The 23,279-nt window shown below is 44.5% G+C and overlaps 1 protein-coding gene across 3 annotated transcripts in view; it reads left to right on the top strand.

Annotated features, from left to right (window-relative positions):
* SIRT5 (sirtuin 5) overlaps positions 1 to 20,680 on the top strand; it is a 32,955-nt gene extending 12,275 nt beyond the window's left edge. For all 3 annotated transcript variants that reach the window (XM_021697264.2, XM_021697267.2, XM_021697265.2), the window contains 6 exons: positions 2,677 to 2,902; positions 4,950 to 5,037; positions 5,857 to 5,910; positions 7,798 to 7,921; positions 9,567 to 9,682; positions 19,989 to 20,680. In XM_021697264.2, the coding sequence (XP_021552939.1) occupies positions 2,677 to 2,902; positions 4,950 to 5,037; positions 5,857 to 5,910; positions 7,798 to 7,921; positions 9,567 to 9,682; positions 19,989 to 20,064 (684 nt within the window). In that variant the 3' untranslated portion in view covers positions 20,065 to 20,680. The remainder of the gene's footprint in view (positions 1 to 2,676; positions 2,903 to 4,949; positions 5,038 to 5,856; positions 5,911 to 7,797; positions 7,922 to 9,566; positions 9,683 to 19,988) is intronic.
* The last annotated feature ends 2,599 nt before the right edge of the window (positions 20,681 to 23,279 follow it).

Raw genomic sequence — 23,279 nt, forward strand, 5'->3', positions numbered from 1 at the left:
GGTACCATAAAGCAATCATATTGGTGCTTCTTCATTATCAGCATATGAATTTTCACACATAAATAAATATGAATTTTTTCACCTTACCTTTTATTTATTTGATGTTTACTGTTAGTAATACGTATATCACCTACGGTGTTTTGTATCATATATAAGAATATTGATGTAGGCACTGACAGATGATTCATGTTGTAAAGGGACAATGTAATTTTGGTATGGATACATACAGGACTGCACAGTAAGTGTATTTTCTCTTATGATTTTATTTTATTTTATTTTATTTTTAAAGATTTTATTTATTTATTTGAGAGAGAGAATGAGATAGAGAGAGCATGAGAAGGGGGAGGGTCAGAGGGAGAAGCAGACTCCCTGCTGAGCAGGGAGCCCGATGCAGGACTTGATCCTGAGACTCCAGGATCATGACCTGAGCCGAAGGCAGTCGCTTAACCAACTGAGCCACCCAGGCGCCCTCTTATGATTTTAATAACATTTTTTTCTAGTGTACTTTATTGAGGAATACAGTATATATTACATATAACATACAAAATATGTGTTAATTGACTGTTTCTGTTATTGGTAAGGCTTTCCGTCAACAGCAGGCTATTAGTAGTTAAATTGGGGGATCAAAAGTTACACGGAAGATTTTTGACCGCACAGAGGTCGGTGCCCTTAGCCCCACATTGTTCAAGGATTAACTGTACGTACAATAAAACTCACCAATTTGAAGTGTATCATTCAATGAATTTTAACAAGTATAGCCACCACCCGCCATCCTGGGCCCAGAATGTACCTTTAGCCTTATGCATTCAGCTTCCTTGCCTCGCCCTGGCCCAGGAAACCCCTAGTTTTGGAGTGTAGGAGGTTTTGTCTGTTTTTATTTTTATTTTTTAAAATATTTTTATTTATTTATTTGAGAGAGAGAGCATGAACGAGGGGAGAGGGAGGTCCCGCTGAGCAGGGAGCCCGACGCGGGACTCGATCCCAGGACCCTGGGTCATGATCTGAGCCGAAGGCAGAGACCTAACCGACTGAGCCACCCAGGTGCCCAGGTTTTGTCTGTTTTATCCATTGCTCTGTCCTCAGCTCCCAGAACTCTGGCACATGTAAGTCTTGATAGACTTTTGTTGGTTGAATGAAGGCCATCATAAATAGTTATTTCAGTACATGAATTCCAATGTTATTTATTTATTTTTTTTTTAAAGATTATTTATTTATTGAGAGAGAGAGAATGATAGAGAGCATGAGAAGGGGGAGAGTCAGAGGGAGAAGCAGACTCCCTGATGAGCAGGGAGCCCGATGCGGGGCTCGATCCCGGGACCCTGGGGTCATGACCTGAGCGGAAAGCAGTCGCTTAACCAACTGAGCCACTCAGGCGCCCTGAATTCCAATTTTAGTAGATAGTGTCTTGTTAAGTGAAGGGTTAATGAACCTACCTTTCCTGCCCTATTAAATGCTTCAGGCTGGCAAATGTGTGGGATGTTTTGTCGCCTCTCTGCTGCCCTCCAGCTGAGCCCGTGGAGGTAGATGTGGGGATCATTGCCTTAAAGGTGAAGGAGGGGAGGAAGGAGCGCAGAGGGCCATTAGGGTCCCACGAGAGAGAGGAGCCACACAGAGCAGTCCCTGAATTAGAGGAGCAGGGGGTGGGGGCTCAGAGGGGTTCAGGGGGCTCTTCTAGAGGAGACAGGCGGTCAGTGGTGTCAAAGCAGCTCAGAGTTTGTGGGGAAGCAAAGAAGAATGTGTCTGACTCCAGCTCTGTTCCAAGGACATGCGTAGGCATGTTCCCGTGGCACCTGTAAACTGCTTCAGGCCACTCGCGGTGTGCGTGGATGGCAGGAAGGATGTACAGGGTGGATGTGGATAATCCACAGCATAGACGTTTGCTCCCCATTCACTCCCCAAATGAAGGCTGACTCTACTACCAGCTAGAAGGGTGACCTTTATAGTCCAACAAAATGCATACCACCACCACCACCACAATCGAGATGTAGAATATTTTTTTTTTTAAAGATTTTATTTATTTATTTGAGAGAAAGAGAGAGATAATGAGAGACAGCACAAGCAGGGGGAGAGGGAAAAGCAGACTCCCTGCTGAGCAGAGAGCCCTACGCGGGACTCGATCCCAGGACCCTGGGATCAGGACCTGAGCTGAAGGCAGATGCCCAACTGACTGAGCCACCCAGGAGCCCCAAGATAAAAACGATTTCAGTCATTGCCAGAGGTTCCCTTGTGGCCTTTCCCATCGGCTTGCAGCCCCAGACAACAACGACTCTCCTCTCTTTCGCCGTGGATGAGATTTTTCCCATCCTAGAAGAGGAATCATCCTTTAAAAATATATTTTTATATATTCTGTTAATATATATCCTGTTTTTTATATGCATAGTTGCATGTATGTGTGTACCTATAATTATAGTTTTATAAAAAAACTGAGTTTCTCAGCTATGGCCATTATACCTTAAGTGGGCATTTTGCATTTTACTTTTTTTCCCTGGATAAATGAAATCGATGTCCTATATATTTGGGGGCCCCTGTCCTGAGTCTGCCACACTGCGCGGGCCTCCGGCAGGTGTGTTCCAGCTTGCTCCCTCCAGAAGCCGTCTGCTTCTGTGGCCCAGAGCATTAGTGCATCCTGGCCTTCCCTCTCTGACTCCCGCCTCTTCTCCCCGCCTCCCCCACCAGGACCTGGCCACCCCACAGGCCTTTGCGCGAAACCCTTCCCTGGTGTGGGAGTTCTACCACTACCGGCGGGAGGTCATGCTGAGCAAGGAGCCAAACCCGGGGCACCTGGCCATCGCTGAATGTGAGGCCCGGCTGCGCGGGCAGGGCCGACGAGTCATGGTCATCACTCAGAACATCGATGAGCTGCACCGCAGGGCTGGCACCAGGAACCTTCTGGAAATCCATGGTGAGGGGCCCTCTCGCGGGGAGGGGAACCAGACTTCAAAACACCAGTCCTGCCATCCCCCCCCAACCCCGGAGGCACTGAATCAGAATCTGCATTTTAACAAGATGCCCCAGGCGTCTGGTGTGCGCATTACACCGCAGGAGTGCAAGTGCCCAGCTGGGCTGAGGGGAAATGGGAGGCTGGGGACAACTAAGACTCTGGCATTCTTGGGGGTAGCCATTTACTTTCCCTTTGTCCCCAGTTGGCTCTCTCCCCCGAGGCCGTGCTTCTGCTCAGCCAGCAAGCCTTTGGGGAAGTTGCCAGATCGGTGACCTTCATTGCTGCCAGCCCACCAAGTTTATGACACCCGAGGAGATTGTCTTGTATCCTGCTGGCTTCCCTTCTCTCCCTCCTTTTCCCTCGCGTCCTCTTTTATCCTCCCCCCCAACCCCCCGGCTTGGAGCTCACCAAAAATCTAATAAATTCATTCATACAAGGGCATACATGGGTATGCAAGATTTCTTCCCAAGGGCATTTGTATTTAAGAGCCTACCAAACTTCCATCCCAAGGAATGCATTTCTAATTGTGGAATTTCCAGAAGCAGTGGCCGCATGGGGAATGTTGCTGGTTTCTGTGGGTGTGCAGTGACGTTGCCCATTTTTGCCTGGGATCATGGCAGTCAAGCACGGTTCGCTTGGGTCCTGTCTCGTGTTTGTGTTCTAGCAGTAGGACTGACTGAGTGTCTTGTTGGCACCTTCTTCCACAGGGTCTGTCCATGTGGCTCATTTCTCTGCAGTTTCAGAATGTAGGTGGTGTCACTTGCCATGCATAGATGTATAAAATGGCGATGTTAACACCTATCTTATGGTTGTTTTAAGGATTAAATAAGATAATATGTGCATGTTCATTGGGACTTTGGGGGTTGCAGATGAGTAGAACTCTCTTCTAATTTAGGTAAAAACAAAAGAAAGCCCCGCCTTTCATCAAACTAAAGATGCCATCAGTTTTAAGATGCATCACGCCCAAGGCAGGGCTCAAACTCACAACTCTGAGATCAGGACCTGAGCTGAGATCAGATCAGATCTTCCATGCTCTGTGCCTTCTTGGGGATCGGTGACACAGCATTCCCTAAAAGGCTGCTCCTCTCTCGTCTCCGGGTTCCCTTCCAAGCTGTTGACACTCTTCCTGCAGAGTCCGATACCGGGCCTTTCTGGCTCTCACCCAAACGTGTCCGTGGAAGGGTTCTAGACAACAGCCAGAACTCATTGTCCTCCTCAAATGGCCCTTCTGTGGTTCACCGGCTGAAATGGCCAGGGCTGGCCTTTGTCCCATCAGGCCACTGAGAGTAACGGATTAGGTACCGTGATTGGACCAGTCTGGAGCGTGGGCCTAAGCTTGTATTTTGGGATGCGATCAACAGCTCCTTCCGCTCAGATGGGGTAGAAGAGAGATGGCTCCCCGAGGAAGGAATGCTGGACGGAATGGAGCGATACACATCCACTCTGGTGTGTACGGGCTCAGTGCAGCGCTGGGCACGGGACGAACATCTGATGAATTACAGTCACCGCTACCAGCTTAGCTCAAGAAATGGTCACTAATTTTAATAATTATTTGCTTCATGTACTAGTTGATTATGTATTTATTGAGTGGCTTTTGTATAAAAGATTCAAAATTTGTTAGGTCAAAATTAAGATTTTGCAAATACATCCAAGGTATGGAACCTTTATCAATCATATATGTAGTAAACCATGCCCTTTGGTTTACTTTGGCTTCATCTGCCCTACTGAACACTTCAAATCCACCTGCACATCGAGGTCATTCAAGAGCTCATTAGTCATGTAGTAAGTGATTTTCTCTCTCTCCCTTCCAGATTACGGAGTCCAGAAGGTAGATGCTCTCCGCTTGCTCAGGACCTCTGCACGCCTTTGTATTTCCCTTGATACCTAGGGCAGGCCCATTTGCTAACATGAACCTATAAAAACTCAATTATTTTGTACCCCTTCAGACATGGAGACAATTGGTCTTAATTTTACTAAATTCTGGTCTTGTTGGATTCATGTTTTTCAGGTAGCTTATTTAAAACTCGCTGTACCTCTTGTGACATTGTGGCTGAGAATTACAAGAGTCCAATTTGTCCGGCTTTATCGGGGAAAGGGTAATTATACTGCCCTCCAGAACGAGTGTGTGTGGTTTTCTCTTTTCAGTTGAACATAAATGTAAGGAAATTGAACTTTAGCCTGGGATTCCCATGGATATTTGTGAGAAATAAGACTGGATACAGTACATCCATCTGATAGAAGAAATATCTTGCTCAAAATTTACAATGCTAAGTGAAAACCATAGGATCTGTTATCTAATATGATCCCAACACACACGTGTGCGCACACACACACACACACACACACACACACACCCTTCATGTTGGTATATCTGTATATAGGTAAAAGACCACTAGAGAATAAAACAAAATATTAATAGTGATTATCAAGCTGGGATTATGGGAAATTTTGATTTCGTCTTTTTCACTTTCTAGAATTTTCTAACAATTCTATGAGGAACATGTACTATTATTATAATTAGGTTAAAAAATAAGAGTAGACTCAGAATATTGAGAAAAATTTTACCTGGCCATTTTAAAGCAGTGTAAATTATACAAGTAATATATTAATACAGTATCATTGCAGAAGAGTCAAATCATGATGATGTATACAGTGCGTATCATGAAACTCCCCCTTAGCATACCAGCTGCTCCACCCCCCTCCCCACATACACATTCTCTCTTTTGAGGTAAAATCACTGGTAGTTAATTGTTTGGTGTCTGTCCTTCTTGTACCCTTCTAAGTCAGCATGTATTAATTATGGGTTTTGAACCATGTGCTGCCAGGCAAATACACAGACTCATTGGGTTATGTTATCTCTTTGTTCTTCGATTATACCAATGACATTGTTTCTTTTCTAATACTGTTTACTTCAGTGCTCCAGACCCTGAAGCTCAAGATGCCAGAATCCCAGTGGAGAAACTTCCCCGGTGGGTAAAATAACGTTGATCCGTGTTTGGTTTTCCAGATTGTGAGAAAAGGGAATCAAAATATAAGTTCATTTTGTAAGGTGCCTCTTATTTTTTTTCAAGATTTTTTATTTATTTGAGAGAGAGAGAGTGGGAGAGCACAAGCAGTGGGAGGGGCAGAGGGAGAGAGAGAAGCAGAGTTCCTGCTGAGCAGGGAGCCCGACGCAGGGCTCGATCCCAGGACCCTGAGATCATGACCTGAGCCGAAGGCAGATGCCCAACGGCTGAGCCACCCAGGTGCTCTGTGAGGTGCCTTTTAAATGTGCCAGTGCAGAAACCAGCCCTGACCTATGAGGCCAAGGGTGAAAAGGCGAAGATGAACCAAACCAGGGTGAGGAGAACTGTTCCTTTCCGGTCTCTTTTTGCGTTGTGTTCTGGTGGGAGAGTTTGAGGTCTGGAAGTTTCTGGAGCTGTGAGGCTACAGATGTGTATCTGGTGTGTGTCAAGCATAGAGGCTGACTTCTTGTATCATCTTCATCCTCCTCATCGTCATCAGTGTTACCAATCCAGGGAAAGGGGGCGGCAAAAGGTCTTGCGAAGGTGAAATTACAGGACCAAACAGGATTTTCATAGATTATGATAAACCCTAGAGAGATTTTTTTATCTCAGTTTTTCAAAACCAGATGTTACCACAGTGTTTCCTAAAATATTTCATAGAGCATTAGATCCATGCAACATTGATGGGCATTACTTGAAAAAAATGATGTTACGTGCTCAAATAAATATGGAAACCACAGATTAAACAAAGTTGGAGTATGTTTGCTTTCCTGCAGGACTTCTCAGAGCATTTAATATGCTGAAATACACTGTTCCTTAAGTGGTTATAATATTTCACCGGTTTATTTAACCACAGAACCCTTTTTATGATTCTTAGTAAGGGTTTTCATTACCGAATTCTAAAGTTCGATATAAAACAGTAGGGAATCCTGAGCAGTTCTTGAGTAGATTATTATGATGAAAATGACGTTTGGGGGATTATTTTAGAAGGTATATGTAAGATGACCTAGGAGGTAGTAGGGAGTGAAAGATGGAGGGTTTTGGTAATTGACCCTGGAGAACTTGGCTGTGGTTAGGGCAAGAAAAAGGTGAATCCGAGGAAACCAGAAAGGGGGTCATTGATGAGAACAGCAGTGGTTGGGGTGTTAGAGGCGGGTCTGAGCCTGGTTGCTCCCAGGCAGCCACACCGATGTGTGCGGTGAAGTAGCTGGGAAGGAGAAAGCTACTGTTAAAGCCAGTTGGCTTTGTCCGAGCTTCTCCGATCAGGCAGCATCCCATCTAGCAGACAGATAGGAGCTCCGAGGAGCCACACACAATGGAGGACTTTTATAGGCCGAAGGAGGCAGGGCAAGCAAGATTCTCTAGCAAAGAGGGAGTTGTTTCAGGCAAGGTCACCGTCCTGTAGGGGACACAAGGGGCATTTCAGCGGAGTACCCCGCTAGTGCTGACCAGGAGGTTCCACACTGACTGGTTTAAAGCTCACATTCCCTGGAGAGGCTGAAGCTGCAGCCAGGTGGTGAGGTATTAAGTCTTGGTTTACTGACGTTGGGCTTAGCACAAGGGACTCCATTTTGGGCCTGTTGTCTGTCTTTTTATGAATAAACACTGTTTAGAAAGGGAATGTGACGGTTGGCCGAAACACATTTGTCAACACAAGGGCCGTTAACGCGAGTACTTTCTATTCAGGATAAGCTCACATGGTCTGGAAGGGGAGGAATAGAGGATAAGAAGGATCAGAGCTGCACAACTGGACAGCCTGGATTTGGGGTAGCCCCTAGTCTTCCTTTGATCCACCTGGGCAGACCTGGTGGGACAGGTGTTGGGGTTGGGTGAAGGATGATGTTCTTACAGGTGCGAAGAGGCAGGGTGCGGGGGCCTGCTGCGACCTCACGTGGTGTGGTTTGGAGAAAACCTGGATCCTGCCATTCTGGAAGAGGTTGACAGAGAGCTGACCCTCTGTGACTTATGTCTAGTGGTAGGTCATTCCCTTCCTTGATCTTTGAGATTTTCTGTAACACCAGGACTGGGGTGGAGTTTGGTGTTTTTTTCCTCCCTCCCTCCTTCCTTCCTCCCTCCCTCCTCCCTTCCTCCCTCCCTCCTCCCTTCCTTTCTTCTCTGTTCCCTTTCCTTCCTTTCCCCTCTGAATTTGTGTGTTGTACCCTACTTGTGGTACCCTACAGAAAAATGAAGAAACAATGAATACGAATTCATCTTAAATGTGAAACTATGTAAGACTGTGTCTTGGGCTTCACAAAGCCTCTTCCCACCAAAAACAAAAACAAAAAACATGTTATTGGTTCTGATTTTGAAAGTACTACATGCTCATTATTAAATTTGAGAAAACAAAAAAGTACAAAATTACAAAGAGGAAATTAGAAATCACCCATAACTCTACCATCCAGAAATAGCCACTGTAAGCATTTTAGTTTTTTTTGTTTTTTTTTTTCCTAGATCAGAAATGAGAAACTGTGGCCTGTGGGCCAGATCTGGGCTGCCACTTGCTTTTGTAAATAAAGTTTTATTGGAACACAGCCGTGTCCATTTTTCTGTGTTGTCTATGGCTGCTTTCACACTCTAATGGCAGAGTTGACTATTTGTGGTGGAGGCTGTCTGGCTTACAAAGCCTAAAAACATTATTATCCAGCCCTTTACAGAAAAACATTTGCCTGCCCCTGGTCTAGACCTTTTCTTATGCAGATGTATACATATTGTTTAAAGTTCAAAAATGGGTTCAGACTGTGTGTTCTGTTTTGAAACAACTTTATTCACATATATTCCATGCCAGTACACCACAAATCTGCATCATCTTTTAATTGGCTGCATGATGTCCTATTGCTTGGATATAAAAGGAGATATTTAACCAATTCTCTATTTTTAGACATTTAGGCCATTTCACATTTTGTTATTTTAAATAATGCTATGGTGAATATCCTCAGCCATAACTTCTTAGCATGCTCTTCAGATCCTTTCCTTAGGGCATATTTTCCTAGAAGTGGAGTTAATTGGACAAAGGCTATTTCAGAATTTCTGTAACTTGTCTTTAAAAGCAGAAGCACTTTCTCACGGGTGCATATTCATTCAGCCAGTATTTATTGAGTGCATCCCAGAGCGTCAGTGCTCACGACCAATGGTCAGATGAGAAAAGCTGGTTTGTACAGCATGTTCTGGCCCTTCCTTTCTTGGAAAGCACATTTGTGAATATGTATTTGTAGGGAAAACCTGAAAGAATATATATCAAAATGTGAACAGTGGTCATCTTGGGGTAGTAGGATTCTGAATGACATGTATATATTTTTTCTTGGAATTTTCTAATGTTAAAAAAAAAAAGAACATGGATTCTTGGCATCACCTCCCAGAGCAGAAACAAAACCGAGCCATTCATCTGCCATTCTCTGCATTGGTGCTGCTTTTCTTCTAGCACATTCTTCCAGTGATCAGCTGAAAGGATGTCTCCTAACTTCCCATCTGTCCCTTGGAAGCTCCCCATTGATCTCATCCAGCTTAGCTTTCCTCACATCTGCAACCACAAACTGGCCTGAGTTTATGTCAGGTTTTCTGAAAGAATGTTTCTTCTCTGCATCGTGTGGTCATTTGTCTGTTTCCATTCGTTTGCTTGGTAGGTGGGAACTTCCTCCGTGGTTTATCCTGCCGCCATGTTCGCGCCCCAGGTGTCTGCGCGGGGAGTGGCAGTGGCCGAATTCAACATGGAAACCACCCCTGCCACCAACAGATTCAGGTACAGGGATTACCAAGGTGGGAGATGGAAGGTACGGAGCACGTTTGGCTATGTCGTCGAAACGGATCTTACCTACTGTTCTCATTAAAAAAAAAAAAGACACAGAGTTTATGTTTTCTAATTCGGTCTATAGTTGCTTTGATGGAAGAACAAAATATCTGTTAACTGTAGACCAAGGCAGCTGTATGTTCTTCCAGGGAATTTGCCTTAGGGCTCTTGTCCACATTTTGAAAGTTCTTCTTTGATGAACATTTTGAAAGTTCTTTGATTCGGTAGGCTTGGCTTTCATTTGTATTTTTCAGCGAGAGTTGGTAATGGCATTTAGGTGTAGGTGAGTTGAATACCCAGCACATGGCCGGGGAGATGTCCATGTGGACCTTCATCACCCGCTTTTCTCCCTGGGGGCGGCCTGGGTGAGCTCCTCTTTGGTCTCGTTGCCAAATATCTGCCGAATTGCCAGATATCCTCAATAATAGTATTTGGGGCCATGTCGTGGTGCTGATCCTGTCTCCCATATTTGTGTGGAAAGTGGAGACCATCAGACTATGCGTTTTTAGCCTCATTCTGAGTTCTATTTTATCCTCACCTTCATTTTGCTTTCTTTTTTCACCCTGGCTGTTTTGTCTTCCCTTTTAACTTAGTTTATATATTCTTTTTTTTTTTTTTAAAGATTTTATTTATTTATTTGACAGAGAGAGAGAGAGACAGTTAGAGAGGGAACACAAGCAGAAGGAGTGGGAGAGGGAGAAGCAGGCTCCTGGCCGAGCAGGGAGCCTGATGCGGGGCTCGATCCCAGGACCCTGGGATCAAGTCCCGTGTCAGGCTCCCTGCTCAGCGGGGAGTCTCCTTCTCCCTCTGCCTGCAGCTCCCCCTGCTTGTGCTCTCTCTCTCTCTCTATCAAATAATAATAAATTAAAAAAAAATAAATAAATATAAAAATACGACTGGGTACCACCCATGAGATTCTGATGTAACTGGCCTCAGGAGTAGCCTGGGCATCATGATTTCCATAAACTTTCTAGATGATTCTAACGTGCAGCCAGGATGAGGACCAGCATTCTGAGTCTTCACTGGGATAAAAAAATATGCCACAGACTGTGTGGAAATGCACTTGATGACCCTCTTCTGGTGAGCTGGCTGAATCTAATCTCCTCCCTGTCTTTTTAATCAGTACTGTCTGTGTTCTCGGCCCACTTCTTCATTCGTGTGTAAGTGGCAGCAACTAGGTGACATCCCTTAAGAACTTGCCTTCTCTGTAAAACAGATTCTTTGAAAACTGTACAGTAAAAGAAATGAAAAGATCTAAACATGTGGAAGGACACTCATGTCTGTGGACCAGACAGCGCCATATTGTTAAGATGGCGGTACTCCCCAAATTGATTTACAGATACAGCTAGTCTCCATCCAAACTGCAGCTGGCTTCTTGGCAAAAATTGGTGAGGGGATCCTAAAATTCATATGGAAATGCAAGGGGCCCAGAAGAGCCAAAGCAAAAAGAAGGATGAAGTTGAAGAACCCACACTTTGCAGCTTCAAAAGTTACTACGAAGTTACAGTTATCGAGACGGCATGGCACTGGCATAAGGATAGACGTATGGATTAGGGGGACAGAACTGAGAGTCCAGAAATAAGCCCTCAGTGTATGGCCAACCGGTTTTTGGAAAGGGTATGAAGGCAATTCAGGGAAAGAGTAGTCCTTTTAACAAATGGTTCTGGAACGGCTGAATTGCCACCTGCAAAAGAATGAAATTGGACTCCTTCTTCAGACCACATTCAAAAATTAAGCCAAATGAATCATAGACCTAAATATAAGAGCTAAAGGTATAAAATGCTTAAAAGAATATATAGGAGTAAGTCTTTGTGACCTCGAGTTACTTAAAGCCTCCATGATATGACATCAGAAGCACAAGTAATGTAAGAAAAATGGGTAAATTGGCTTTCAATCAACATTAGAAACCTCTGTGCTTCAGTGGGCCCCATCGATGAAGTAAAAAAGACAACCCATGGGATGGGAGGAAATATTTGCTAATCTAATATTTGATATGGGACTTGCATCCAGAATATATAAAGAACTCTCACAATTCAATAAGAAAAAGAGAAATCGTCCAATTTAGAAATGGGCCAAATATTTGAATAGACATTTCTCCAAATACATATACATGGTCAATAAGCATATTGAAAATATGCTGAACGTTATTAAAATTAGGGAAATGCGAATTAAAACCACCATGATAGGGTCTCCTGGGTGGCTCAGATGGTTAAGCATCTGCCTTCGGCTCAGGTCATGATCCCAGGGTCCTGGGATCGAGTCCCGCATCGGGCTCCCTGCTAGGCGGGGAGCCTGCTTCTCCCTCTGCCTCTCTCTCTCTCTCTCTCTCTCTCTCTCTCTCTCTCTCTCTCTCTGACTCTCATGAATAAATAAATAAAACATTAAAAAAAAAACCCACCATGATCTACCTCTTAACAACCACTGGCGTGGCTATAATTTAAAAAAAACAAAACAAAACAACAAGTGTTGGTGAAGAAACTGGACCCCTCATCCGTTGCAGGTGGAAACGTACAAATGGTGCAGCTGCTTTGGAAAACAGTCTGGCAGTTCCTCAAGAGGTTATATGCAGAGCTACTATACGACCCTGTGATTCTCCTAGGTAGATAGCCGAGAGAAATGAAAACATCACAAAAACGTGTACATGAACGTTCATAGCAGCATTGTTCGTAATAATCAAAAAGCAGGAACAATCCAGATGTCCTTCATCTGATTAGTGGATAAAGGAAATTTGGTATTTATACAGGGGAGTATCATTCAGCCATAAAAAGAATGACGTACTGATCCATTCAACAACATGAATGACCCTTGAAAACATTATACTAAGTGAAAGAAGCCAGACACACAAGACCACAAATCTTATGATTCCATTTATTCAACAGAGACTCGAAGTGGATGAGTGGTTGTCTCGGGTTCGGGTGGAGAGGAATAGGGAGTGGCTGTTAATGGGGACAGGTTTCCTTTTGGGGTGATGAAAATGTTCTAAAGTCGATTGTGGTGATGGTTGTGCAATTTTGTGAGTATACTAAAGAAAACATGAAATTATACATTTTAAACAGATTATATGTGAAGGACATCTCAATAAAGCTGTCCTATTAAAAATTAAATTCTCGGGGCGCCTGGGTGGCTCAGTCGTTAAGCGTCTGCCTTCGGCTCAGGTCATGATCCCAGGGTCCTGGGATTGAGCCCCGCATCGGGCTCCCTGCTCCGCGGGAAGCCTGCTTCTCCCTCTCCCACTCCCCTGCTTGTGTTCCCTCTCTCGCTGTGTCTCTCTCTGTCGAATAAATAAATAAAATATTAAAAAAAAAAAATTAAATTCTCTTCTAACTTACCCCTGAGAAATAGACACGAGGCCTCTAATATGCATTGTAGCACCTGGACCAGCATGCATCATTCACAGGAATGTCAGAGCCGGACAACTCAGGCCCCTCGTCTGCTTAAAGAGCATCAGAATCCTCCAAGAGCAGGATGGCAGAAACTTCCTGAAGGAGGGAATGAGCTACATCCCCAGTCCCTTTCTTCTCATGTGGTTTATTTTTAGTCAGATGATCTCCGGCTCACCTCTACTAAGTAGAAAGAATGAAAACATATCATCACGGTAGAAAAGTAACAAAATGCAGATGGGGAAAAAGAAGAAAATCAAAGCAGTGTGCTTCCACAAGCCCAGAGCTGGTCTCTACCTTTCGTGCCCTGGACTGACCAGCAGCTACTGGGCGTCCGTTGTGTGTGTCTTGAGAGGAAATCGAACTTGGTAGTTTTCCTGCAAGTTAAGAAGAGCATCCTGGCATAGAAGGATATCATTTCGTAAGTTGGGCCTCCTAAAACTACAGACCTGACTCAGCTGCTTCTCCTTCCCAGCCAAAATTGTTCAGCTTCACATCCTGAAAAGCTGCCATGTCTCCTTTCAGACAGACTGGCTACTTGCTCGTTAGAAACTTTGATCAAATTTGACAAGCTACTCATTGACCCAGCACCGACCACAAGAACCACCTTCTGTTGGCTTCTTGGGGGAGCTGAGGCTGTCTGTACCACTAAGTCTGGGAATTTTCCCAGATGAGTGTAACTGACCAGTGAAGACAGTCGTGCTTTTTTATCTAGGAGTCATCAAAGCTGACATTTAGAAGAGATGCCGGTGATCTTACCCTTCTTGACTTTTCAAATGGGAACCAGGCCCAGAGCAATTGAGCGTTCGAACACACGGTCTAACAAGGGAAGAATTTTCTCTTATATCTCATGCATGATAAGATTTGGGTTGAATTTTATGCTAGGTCGGGGCTCAGCAAACTGCTTCCTGTAGGCCAAATTCACCCAGCGTCTGTATTTGTAAATAAAGTTTTATTGGAACTCAGCCACGGCCATGTGTTTCTGTATTGTCCACGGCTGCTTTTGCACCTACAACAACACAACTGAGTCATTGCAACAGACACTGTCTGGCCTGCAAAGCCTAAAATATGTTCTCTGGCTCTTTACAGAAAAAAGTTGGCCAACAGCTGCTCTAGGTTAACGAGAGAAACGAAAACTGGGATAATACGTCCTTTTAACCTAATTTCCTTTTACCTGAACAGGGAGCAGGATGCTGCCTACACTTTAAACTTGGCTCTCACAGGACATCTGAGACCTTGCTCAAGTTGTTTAGATTCCTTGCCCCAATTCTAATTTAGAGACGAAGTCACAGAATTTGCCTCCCACTGAAATGTATTAATATTTTCAAGGTGTTAATTAGTTCCGGTTTTGTTTCTGTCATTTTCCCTATCCCCGATGGTTGTCTCCGATGAGTTCTGCCAAGCCATTACGGTTAGAGTAGACCCTAGGTATTTTCCGATTGGGCTTCAAGGTTTTGACTGTTATTCAACCCCTGAGGTCCTCGGCACATGAGGGTCTGTGCATTTGCTGAGACAGAAATGGGATTTGTGCTCGCCTGAGAGATGGTGTGAAGGGCCTTCCAACATGCTGGGCCTCCTGTGTCCCCCTGACTACCATCTTTGAAATTTTCTAAACTTTGGAATTCAGTTGAAGTCCACAGATATCTGCTAAGTACCTACTAGGTACTAGGTACTAAGTACACTGTTCTAGGTGCTCAGGATAGGACATATCGGTAAACCAAAAAATCTGCCATGTGAAGATGACATTCTAGTGGTGGAGGCAAACAGTAAACAGGAAGCATAATAAACGTGCAAATGGTATAGCAGGCAAGAAGGGGGGGAGCAGGCTGTGGCAAAAAGCAAAGGTAGAGCTGAAGGGGAGTGGACAGGTTGCAGGATTCAGCTGGGTAGTCAGGGCAAGCCTCACTGAGATGTCTGAGCAGGCTTGCAGGAGGGGACGGAGTTAGCTAAAGGAAATTGTCTGGCTAAGGGCGTTCCAGACACAGGACTGCCTGGAGTGGAGGCTGCAAGCCATGCACGCCTGGGAGGTGGGAGGGACAGCACTGGAGGTCAGTGTGGCCAGAGTGGAGGGGTGGGGGGGGCCGTCCCAGAAGAGGCGGTCAGTAAGGTTGGGAGGTAACATGTTTCTGCAGGGGAAGAAGTGCCCCCAAGAAAGCCAACTGTCAGTGGAGTTTATAAATCGAAGGAGTTCTTAGCTAGAAATGGTTTTATAGATTGCTTTAATTATGTATTTGCTCATCAAGAGTGTAGAGTTTACTTTTAGGTTTTTTTTTAAGATTTTATTTATTTATTAGAGACAGAGATAGTGAGAGAGAGAGCACGAGCAGGGGGAGAGGCAGAGGGAGAAGCAGGCTTCCTGCTGAGCAGGGAGCCGACATGGGGCCCAATCCCAGGACCCCGGGATCATGACCTGAGCCGAAGGCAGACGCTTAACCGACTGAGCCACTCAGGCGCCCCAAGAGTTTACTTTTAATTTACGGATGACTGCAGTTGGTAGGAAGTCCGATGCCCGGGTGGGCTGTCATGGGTGGGTAGTAAGGGCCCTACTCTTGGCTCATGCAGCTGGGCTCTTGGTTAGTCTGTTCATCAAAAAGTCATGTAAAGTCAGAATAATTTTAAAAGGACACATAGATGCCTTAGCAAAATATACTTAAAGATACTTAAAAATATTTAATTTTATTTATTTAAAATATGTTTGTTTATAGCAAAACTGTGCATTCATTTATTTTGTTTTGCTTTGTTTGATAGAGCTGAAGGCCTTTTCTGTAAGTCGGGACCTGCTGATTCTGCTCCTCATCCTCCCAGTGTTCCCTAGATGCCCCTGAAGATAAAGATCACCCCAGCCCTTATTTTGTAAAACAAAACAGACAGCCAAAAAAAAAAAAAAAAAAGTCAGATCTCACGGCGCTAGTCTAGACTTCCTGAGTCAGAATTTCCAGGGCGTGAGGAGGACTGTTTGTGTATTTGACAAGTGGCCCAGGTGACTCTTATCATCTGGGAGTCTGGGAAAACACTGGATTACGACCTCTGGTTTGGATATTTTTCTACTTTTTTTTCTTTTTTAAAGTGCAACAAGAACTTATGAAAAGAAATTTGTGAAGCAGCCTTCCCCTAGTCTTTCCCACCTATACTAATGTATTTATTTTTAATTATTTTTAAAAGATTTTATTTATTTATTTGTCAGAGAAAGAGAGGGAGCAAACACGAGTGGGGGAGTGGGAGAGGGAGAAGCAGGCTCTCCCCTGAGCAGGGAGCCCGATGCGGGGCTCGATCCCAGGACCCCGGGATCATGACCTGAGCCGAAGGCAGATGCTTAACCGACTGAGCCACCCAGGCATCCCCCACCTACACTAATTTAATAGAATTATTTTTAGTGACCTGCCATGTCTTTCCAAAGCATACATCACATTTTCCTAGTCTTTTAACCATTGTATTTTGAAGGTTTATTGCATAATTTTTTTCTCAAATTAGATAATCACATTAACCAATACCAGTGGCATGAACAGATTCCAGAGCAAACCCAGTGGTCCCAGTCCCCCTGCTGCTGGGGGGCGGGGGGGCGGCGTGTGTGTGTTGGGGGGGGGTGCAGGGTGCTACAACATGAGTCTTCAAGTACTTTTCTTCACGTACCTCTTTTAAACTTGACATCTAAAATTTTGTATCAGGGGCGCCTGGGTGGCTCAGGCAGTTACGTGTCTGCCTTCGGCTCAGGTCATGATCCCAGGGTCCTGGGATCGAGTCCCGCATCGAGCTCCCTGCTTAGCGGGGAGCCTGCTTCTCCCTCCCCCTCTACCTGCTACTCTGTCCACTTGTGCTCTGTCAAAAAACAAAACAAAACTTAAAGTAAAATTCTGTATCAAAATAGTTGAAAAAGATTTGATTCCAAGTGTATTGGAAATAAAATACTGTCATTTTAGAATAAAACCGCCATTATCATGGTTTTAAATATATCCAGTGTGAATGCAACGTTGCCTCCACTCAACACCCACCATTATGTATTTACAAAGTAGATACACAAGTCCTTTTTAACAACCTTCACTGTTTTCCTCCTTGAACTTGTATTTCCATTCTACTTTCACCACAGAAATTTATATTCATGTAATATATTTTTATGCTTAAAAGTCTTTTGTTGACTCCCTTATTATATTTCTGCAGCAAAATGTGGTATGAACCACTTGTTTTCAATTTCTTGAAAACTTAAAAAATGTTTAATAAAAAATGCCTCCATATTGAACTATCACTAACAATAATTTGTGGTATTGCTGTTGAAAGCAACAAGTAAATGATACATTTTGGTTAATAATTCCATAAAAGTGAAATCTTACTGGAAATGCAGCCCTTCATAGATGCACAGGACATGAATTTTTCGGATTAGCTCCTGTGTCCCTGGCTGAGTGTTGGAAGGAAACGCGAGTTCACGCTGTGCTAGCCCAGTCCACCTGCAGTCACCAGAAACTAACCTGTAGTCAGATCAGCTTTACCGGCTCTCTGCAAATGAGGGAGGAACATGGCGCGTGTCCCCAAACAAAGGAAAAGGTACAGTTACTATAGGATTTGGAGGGAGGGTGGAGTTTAGGTGAAATTTAAGTGAAGCTGTTTTTGGTAGACTGAGCAGCAAGCAGGGCTGTGTGGGAGTCGAGTGCAGTCTGGCTGGAAATGTGGACGCAGGGTTCCGTTTCCCTGGAGACCTCAAACTGAAGGTAAATAGGTAACACTGTTCAGACACCCCTGTGCGGAGCCCGGTCCCAGGGTTAGAAAGCAAGGTTGCTGCTCAGTGGCAAAGTGACTTGGGTCCCTCAAGCACATTTATCCTTTACCGCTGTAATTTCCAACGGCAGTTTCTAACAGCTTATGATTTTAGAGTACAGAATTCCTTGGTGAGTAAAAAAGCAGTCGTCAAAGAAGGGAGTTGTTCTGATAGTTTGTGCATCGTCCTGGGAAAGAAATATTGTTTCCTATTTGCAGTTGGCTTCATCTGCGTCTCTTATTCTACCTAATGTGAAGGGGGGCAGGCCAGATTGTTACTGGCCAAGCTAAATTTCACCTTTCCAATGTCAATTGTAATTCTTAGCTCTTGCTTTTTATAGACGTAGGTCCTGAGAATGTGAGCCACATAATTCCCCAGGAATGAAAGGAATTTCATTATGTCATCGCCACTCAGATTTTGGACCTCTTTCCAAGTTATATGCTAAAATACACACTGTAATTCTGCATCGCATTTAGCAATGTGTTTGTTGACAGTCCTATCAGACCAGGCCCTCTTTTGGTTTTATGGAAAGCAGGAACGAAATGGCCCTTCATTGCCTAAGGATGCCTTGTCACCGAATCTCTAGAAACCATTTATTGGCTGAGATCTACACCAACATTTCAAATGTCCCTTTATCTGGCCCCTCAGACGTTTTCACACTTTGGGATAAGGCATCATGGTAAGATTTGGGTGGGGGAGGGCACCAGCTTGCTCTTGCAAAGTGGGAGACGGATGGATGTAGAAAGGAATTCTCAAAAGTCACTTTTTTAGGAAGGAGAACATGTGCAAGTTGAGGCTATGGGAATTCCCGGAAGGTTCTCTGTGACGGGCTGTAATTTTTGAGAAGTCCGCAAGGGGCTGTAACTGTGCATGTGAGGAGCTTTCTGGTGGCAGGAGGAGTGGAGATGTCACCTGGTTGGGGATGTCCGTTAGCTGCACTCTATCCTGACAGAAGAGTATTTGAGGTCTCAGGCATTTATGATCTGTGTTGTGTCAAGAATAAGCAATATGGGGGCGCCTGGGTGGCTCAGTCGGTTAAGCATCTGCCTTCGGCTCAGGTCATGATCCCGGGGTCCTGAGATCGAGCCCCGCATCGGGCTCCCTGCTCAGCGGGGACCCTGCTTCTCCCTCTGCCTGCCGCTCCCCCGGTTTGGGCTCTCTCACTGTCTCTGTCAAATAAATAAATAAAATCTTTTAAAAAAAGGATGAACAGTATGAATATTGAATTACCTTGAGCATGTGCTTTTTCATTTTTAACTGTGCTCAATGGGCTTTCTTCTGAATACACTAAAAATCCTGCTTTTCCAGGATCCTCTGAATCCTGCATTCAGAGATGGGCGTTTTTTTTTTTTCTTTCTGTTGTATTTTTCCTTGAAGGAAGCAGGAATGAATTTTTCTTCTTTCTCCCTCCTCTTTGCTCTTTTTGCTTGTTTCTACTTTCTGACTATACGTCAGAGTTAGTCATAAGGTCCAACAGCTGGCTTGAGAGTCCTGTTCACTCAGCTACAGTGTTCATGGTCTAGACGTGTGGTACATGAGGTTATTTTTCTCGTGTCCTTAGTGCATGAGAATGCTGGGGTTTTTAAAAAAATTATTTACTTATTTGACAGAGAGAGACACAGCGAGAGAGGGAACACAAGCAGGGGGAGTGGGAGAGGGAGAAGCAAGCTTCCCGCCGAGCAGGGGGCCTGATGCGGGGCTTGATCCCAGGACCCTGGGACCGTGACCTGAGCCGAAGGCAGATGCTTAACGACTGAGCCACCCAGGCGCGCCATGAGAATGGTGTTTTCATTAGTATACAGACTTTGTAAAACTCACACCTTCAGTTATGAGGTTGGCTATACAGTCACAAAATGCACTTTGCAATTATGTCTCCCCTATCCCTTAAATAAAATTTAGCACCTAAATTCCAGGCAGTTGCTTTCCCAAAATTCCCTTGATCACTGGGATCAACCCATAATGAAATGTCTACATCTAGAGCTATCAGAAACTAGATGAAAAAAGGGAGAACAAAGCTCATAATACTGTATTTGTGAGAATTGGGATTTTGCTTTGGATGTAACTAAGAAATGTGTGACTTGCTGAAGTAGCCCATTCGTGTTTCTGACTCTGCTTATTTGTCCTATTTCAGGTTTCATTTCCAGGGGCCATGTGGTACCACTCTTCCTGAAGCCCTTGCTCCTCATGAAAGTGAAAATGTTTCTTAGTTGCCCTGGGGAAAGAAGAAATTGTAGTATGTCTAAGTACCAGGCCACAAACAGAGGAGAACCAATCATGGGGACGGTGAGCTAAATACTGGAAAATCTAAAAATACCCTCCGATTCCCTGGCTGGCATCCCACCTGATGATAAGTGATGGGGGCCTAGAAACAACAATAGCAAATATTCTTAGAAGAAGTCAGAGAACAGTCAAGTTAATGCATCTTATTTTGTGTGGACTTAAACATAAGATATCTTTTGTGTGTTTGGTTGGTTACTGGAAAGGGAAAATTTTATAATTAGATTATCTTTTAAAAAAGTAATTATCCTGATTGAATTGTTGCGATCTGGACAGACAGAGAAGTAGAGGGGTAAAACCTTGGTATTTCTGATTTTTGCCAAGTTTTGATGGAAAACGAAATCACTCTCTACAGTAAGTCATTTATTGTATAAAGATCTTACCCCAAGAGATGTCTTTGTTGGGGGCTTTTCCTGTTCAGTGTTTACCATGTTTGGCTGCCTTTACCTCGCAGTGTGTGGGATAGCTTACAACAAGAACTCATGCAAGGAAGGAAAAGTAGCATCAAGATAGAAAATCAGGATGAGTAAAATAAATGATGCAAATATATGGACTCCAAGGATAAACACAGCTGCCTAAAATTGAGCACTGGCCTCCTTAGCAGCCAAAGAGGAAAGGGAGATGTGATGGCTGACTATTTATCGATATCACAAACACAGAAGCATTACGGTCCCTGCGGGGGCCCCACCAAGCTTTCCCAGACACTGAATTCTGAAGTCTGTGGTTTCTTTTTTTTCCCCACGAACTTTAAAAAATTACCCTCATATTACCTTGGAATCAAGTAGTAAGAATAGAGCTCTCTGCTCAAGCCTCACTACTGAATGCAGCCCCCAGGGCCCTAGGAATGCCTGCTGTGTGGTCTGACTGGGAGGAGTGGCCTTTAGTAAAGAGCGTAGGGAGGTCATATATGTGCAGGTCCCTTGGATCAGATCAGCTCCCTGGGTGATTACACCTCTGGGCCACATTGCCTCAGCCCCTTACAAAATTACATTTAATGCTACACCCTGGGCTTTTGTAGAAGCAGGCGAGACGCAGTCACATAAAACTTGGTCATAACTTTTAATAAATCCCAAAGGTTCTTTGCAGGAGCAAGAGGGATGTTCATAACTTACAAGGAGTAGGGCTCCTGAGGGCTCGATTCACACTTTGCGTGAGTGGGTCAAGGCATGTACACAGAGGGGGCCTCTTATAATGCAATTTTTCTACCTGAAATACCATCATTCACTGTTAATAGGTTTGTTGGGCTTCTCAAAGTTAAATCCATACATTTTCCTAGTGTTAGCAATGATGAAAGTCAGCACACTGTCTGAGCGAGTCTGATTGTATTTTTATTTTATTTTTATTTTTTTAAAGATTTTATTTATTTATTTGAGAGAGAGAGACTGAGAGAGAGAGAGCATGAGAGGGGGGAGGGTCGGGAGGGTCAGAGGGAGAAGCAGACTCCCTGCCGAGCAGGGAGCCCGATGCGGGACTCGATCCCGGGACTCCAGGATCATGACCTGAGCCGAAGGCAGTCGCTTAACCGACTGAGCCACCCAGGCGCCCCTGATTGTATTTTTAATCTGTAATTTCCATCTGACCAAGGCCCCGATATTTCATAACTGTTCTTTGAAACTCCTCTCATCCTGGGCCTTTGGTACCAGCAGCTTTTTTTTGTGGTTGGTTTTCGTGTTTTGCCATTTTTGTTCGTGTTTTGGTTTCGTTAGAGAAGATGAAAAATTTGAAAATGCAAACTATATGTGATATTTAATTCAATTTAGTATTTACTGAATGTCTACCCTATGATAGACATTAGAAATAAAATGATCAGTAAGATATGGACCTTACCCTCAAGGAGGTCACAGAATGGTTGGGACAACTGTCATGTGAACTATTTTACAGATTGGAAACTACAGTAAAGAAATCTGTGCAAGATGCAGAGGAGGATGCAATTAGAGAGGGGCGGAGTGGGGATGGGTTGAACGTTAAGGTGCTTGGAAGCCTTTAGGAGGAAGTAGGGGGCAGTTTTTGAAATATAAATAGTTCCATATGGAGGAGTATCAGAGGAAACAGCGTGTACAAATGCATAGCAAATGGGCAACAGCTTGGTTTGTTCAGAGAGTGATGAGTCATTTGGTGTTGTATAATGGATGGGAGAAGATAAACACAGAGATCAGGAAGGGCCGTGGATGCCAAGAAATGAAACCTACCTGGGGTTTGGAGGGATAGAAGCAGCGCTAGGGTTGCATTCACTAAGTAATGGTGAAGTCATTCTTTCACAGATTCAGGGTTTGCGCTGGACCACCCACTGTTCAAGTTCCTGGGGTTAGAGCAGGGCACCAGGCCAGGACCCTGTTCTCACAGAGCTTACATCCTAATGCAGTAGTCAGATGATAAGCTGTTAGGGAGTGGTGTCGGTGATGAACGGAGGCGTGGACAGTCCAGGAGCAGGTGGTGAGGGAACCTGGGAAATGGTGGCTGAGGTAGCCAAGCACACGTTTGGTGCTGAGCACTGACTTAAGCCTGCATCTGTCAACTTGTTCCTGTCAGTGCCAGAAGGACTGAAAGGCATCACGTCCTGTTGCTATGGCACAGTTCTTCCCTTCGAAGGAAATGCCACTTCTTTGGGGTGCGGGGAGTGAAGGGAGCCCAATCCGCAAATACTGATTAATTGGATCCAATGTGAAAATTAATAAAGGGAAATCTCACTAAAATGGAGTCGGGAGGTTCGGCAGGGGGAGGTCTCACGCTCTACCACTTGTCCTTACCTGCAAATCCAACAGGAAGAGACGGTGGACCTGGTAGGTGAATACCGCTTTATTACCAGACCTGGTAGGTGGATAGGGCTTTATTACCCCAGCGGGAGGAAGAAAGGCTTTCCTCTTCCCCCGCCCCCCGCAACAGCCCAGCCAATGAGAAGCCACCGTATTTCTAATCCCCAATTTACTCCAATGGACTTTTATGACAGCCTCCCCCAGCTTCCCGGCTCCTCGATAAAAGAGAATCCACTCCTTAGTTTGGGGGACTTGCCTATGGTTTTGCCAACAGCTTGCTTACCCGGCAACTCTGCGATTCCTGAGTAAACCCATTTTTTTGCTGGTAAAATAATTGGCAGTTTTATTTTTTAAGGTTAACTGGACCAAGTGGATCGCGGTGCTAGGTAGGG

This window comes from Neomonachus schauinslandi, chromosome 8, assembly GCF_002201575.2.
Source record: "Neomonachus schauinslandi chromosome 8, ASM220157v2, whole genome shotgun sequence".
NCBI lineage: Eukaryota > Metazoa > Chordata > Mammalia > Carnivora > Phocidae > Neomonachus > Neomonachus schauinslandi.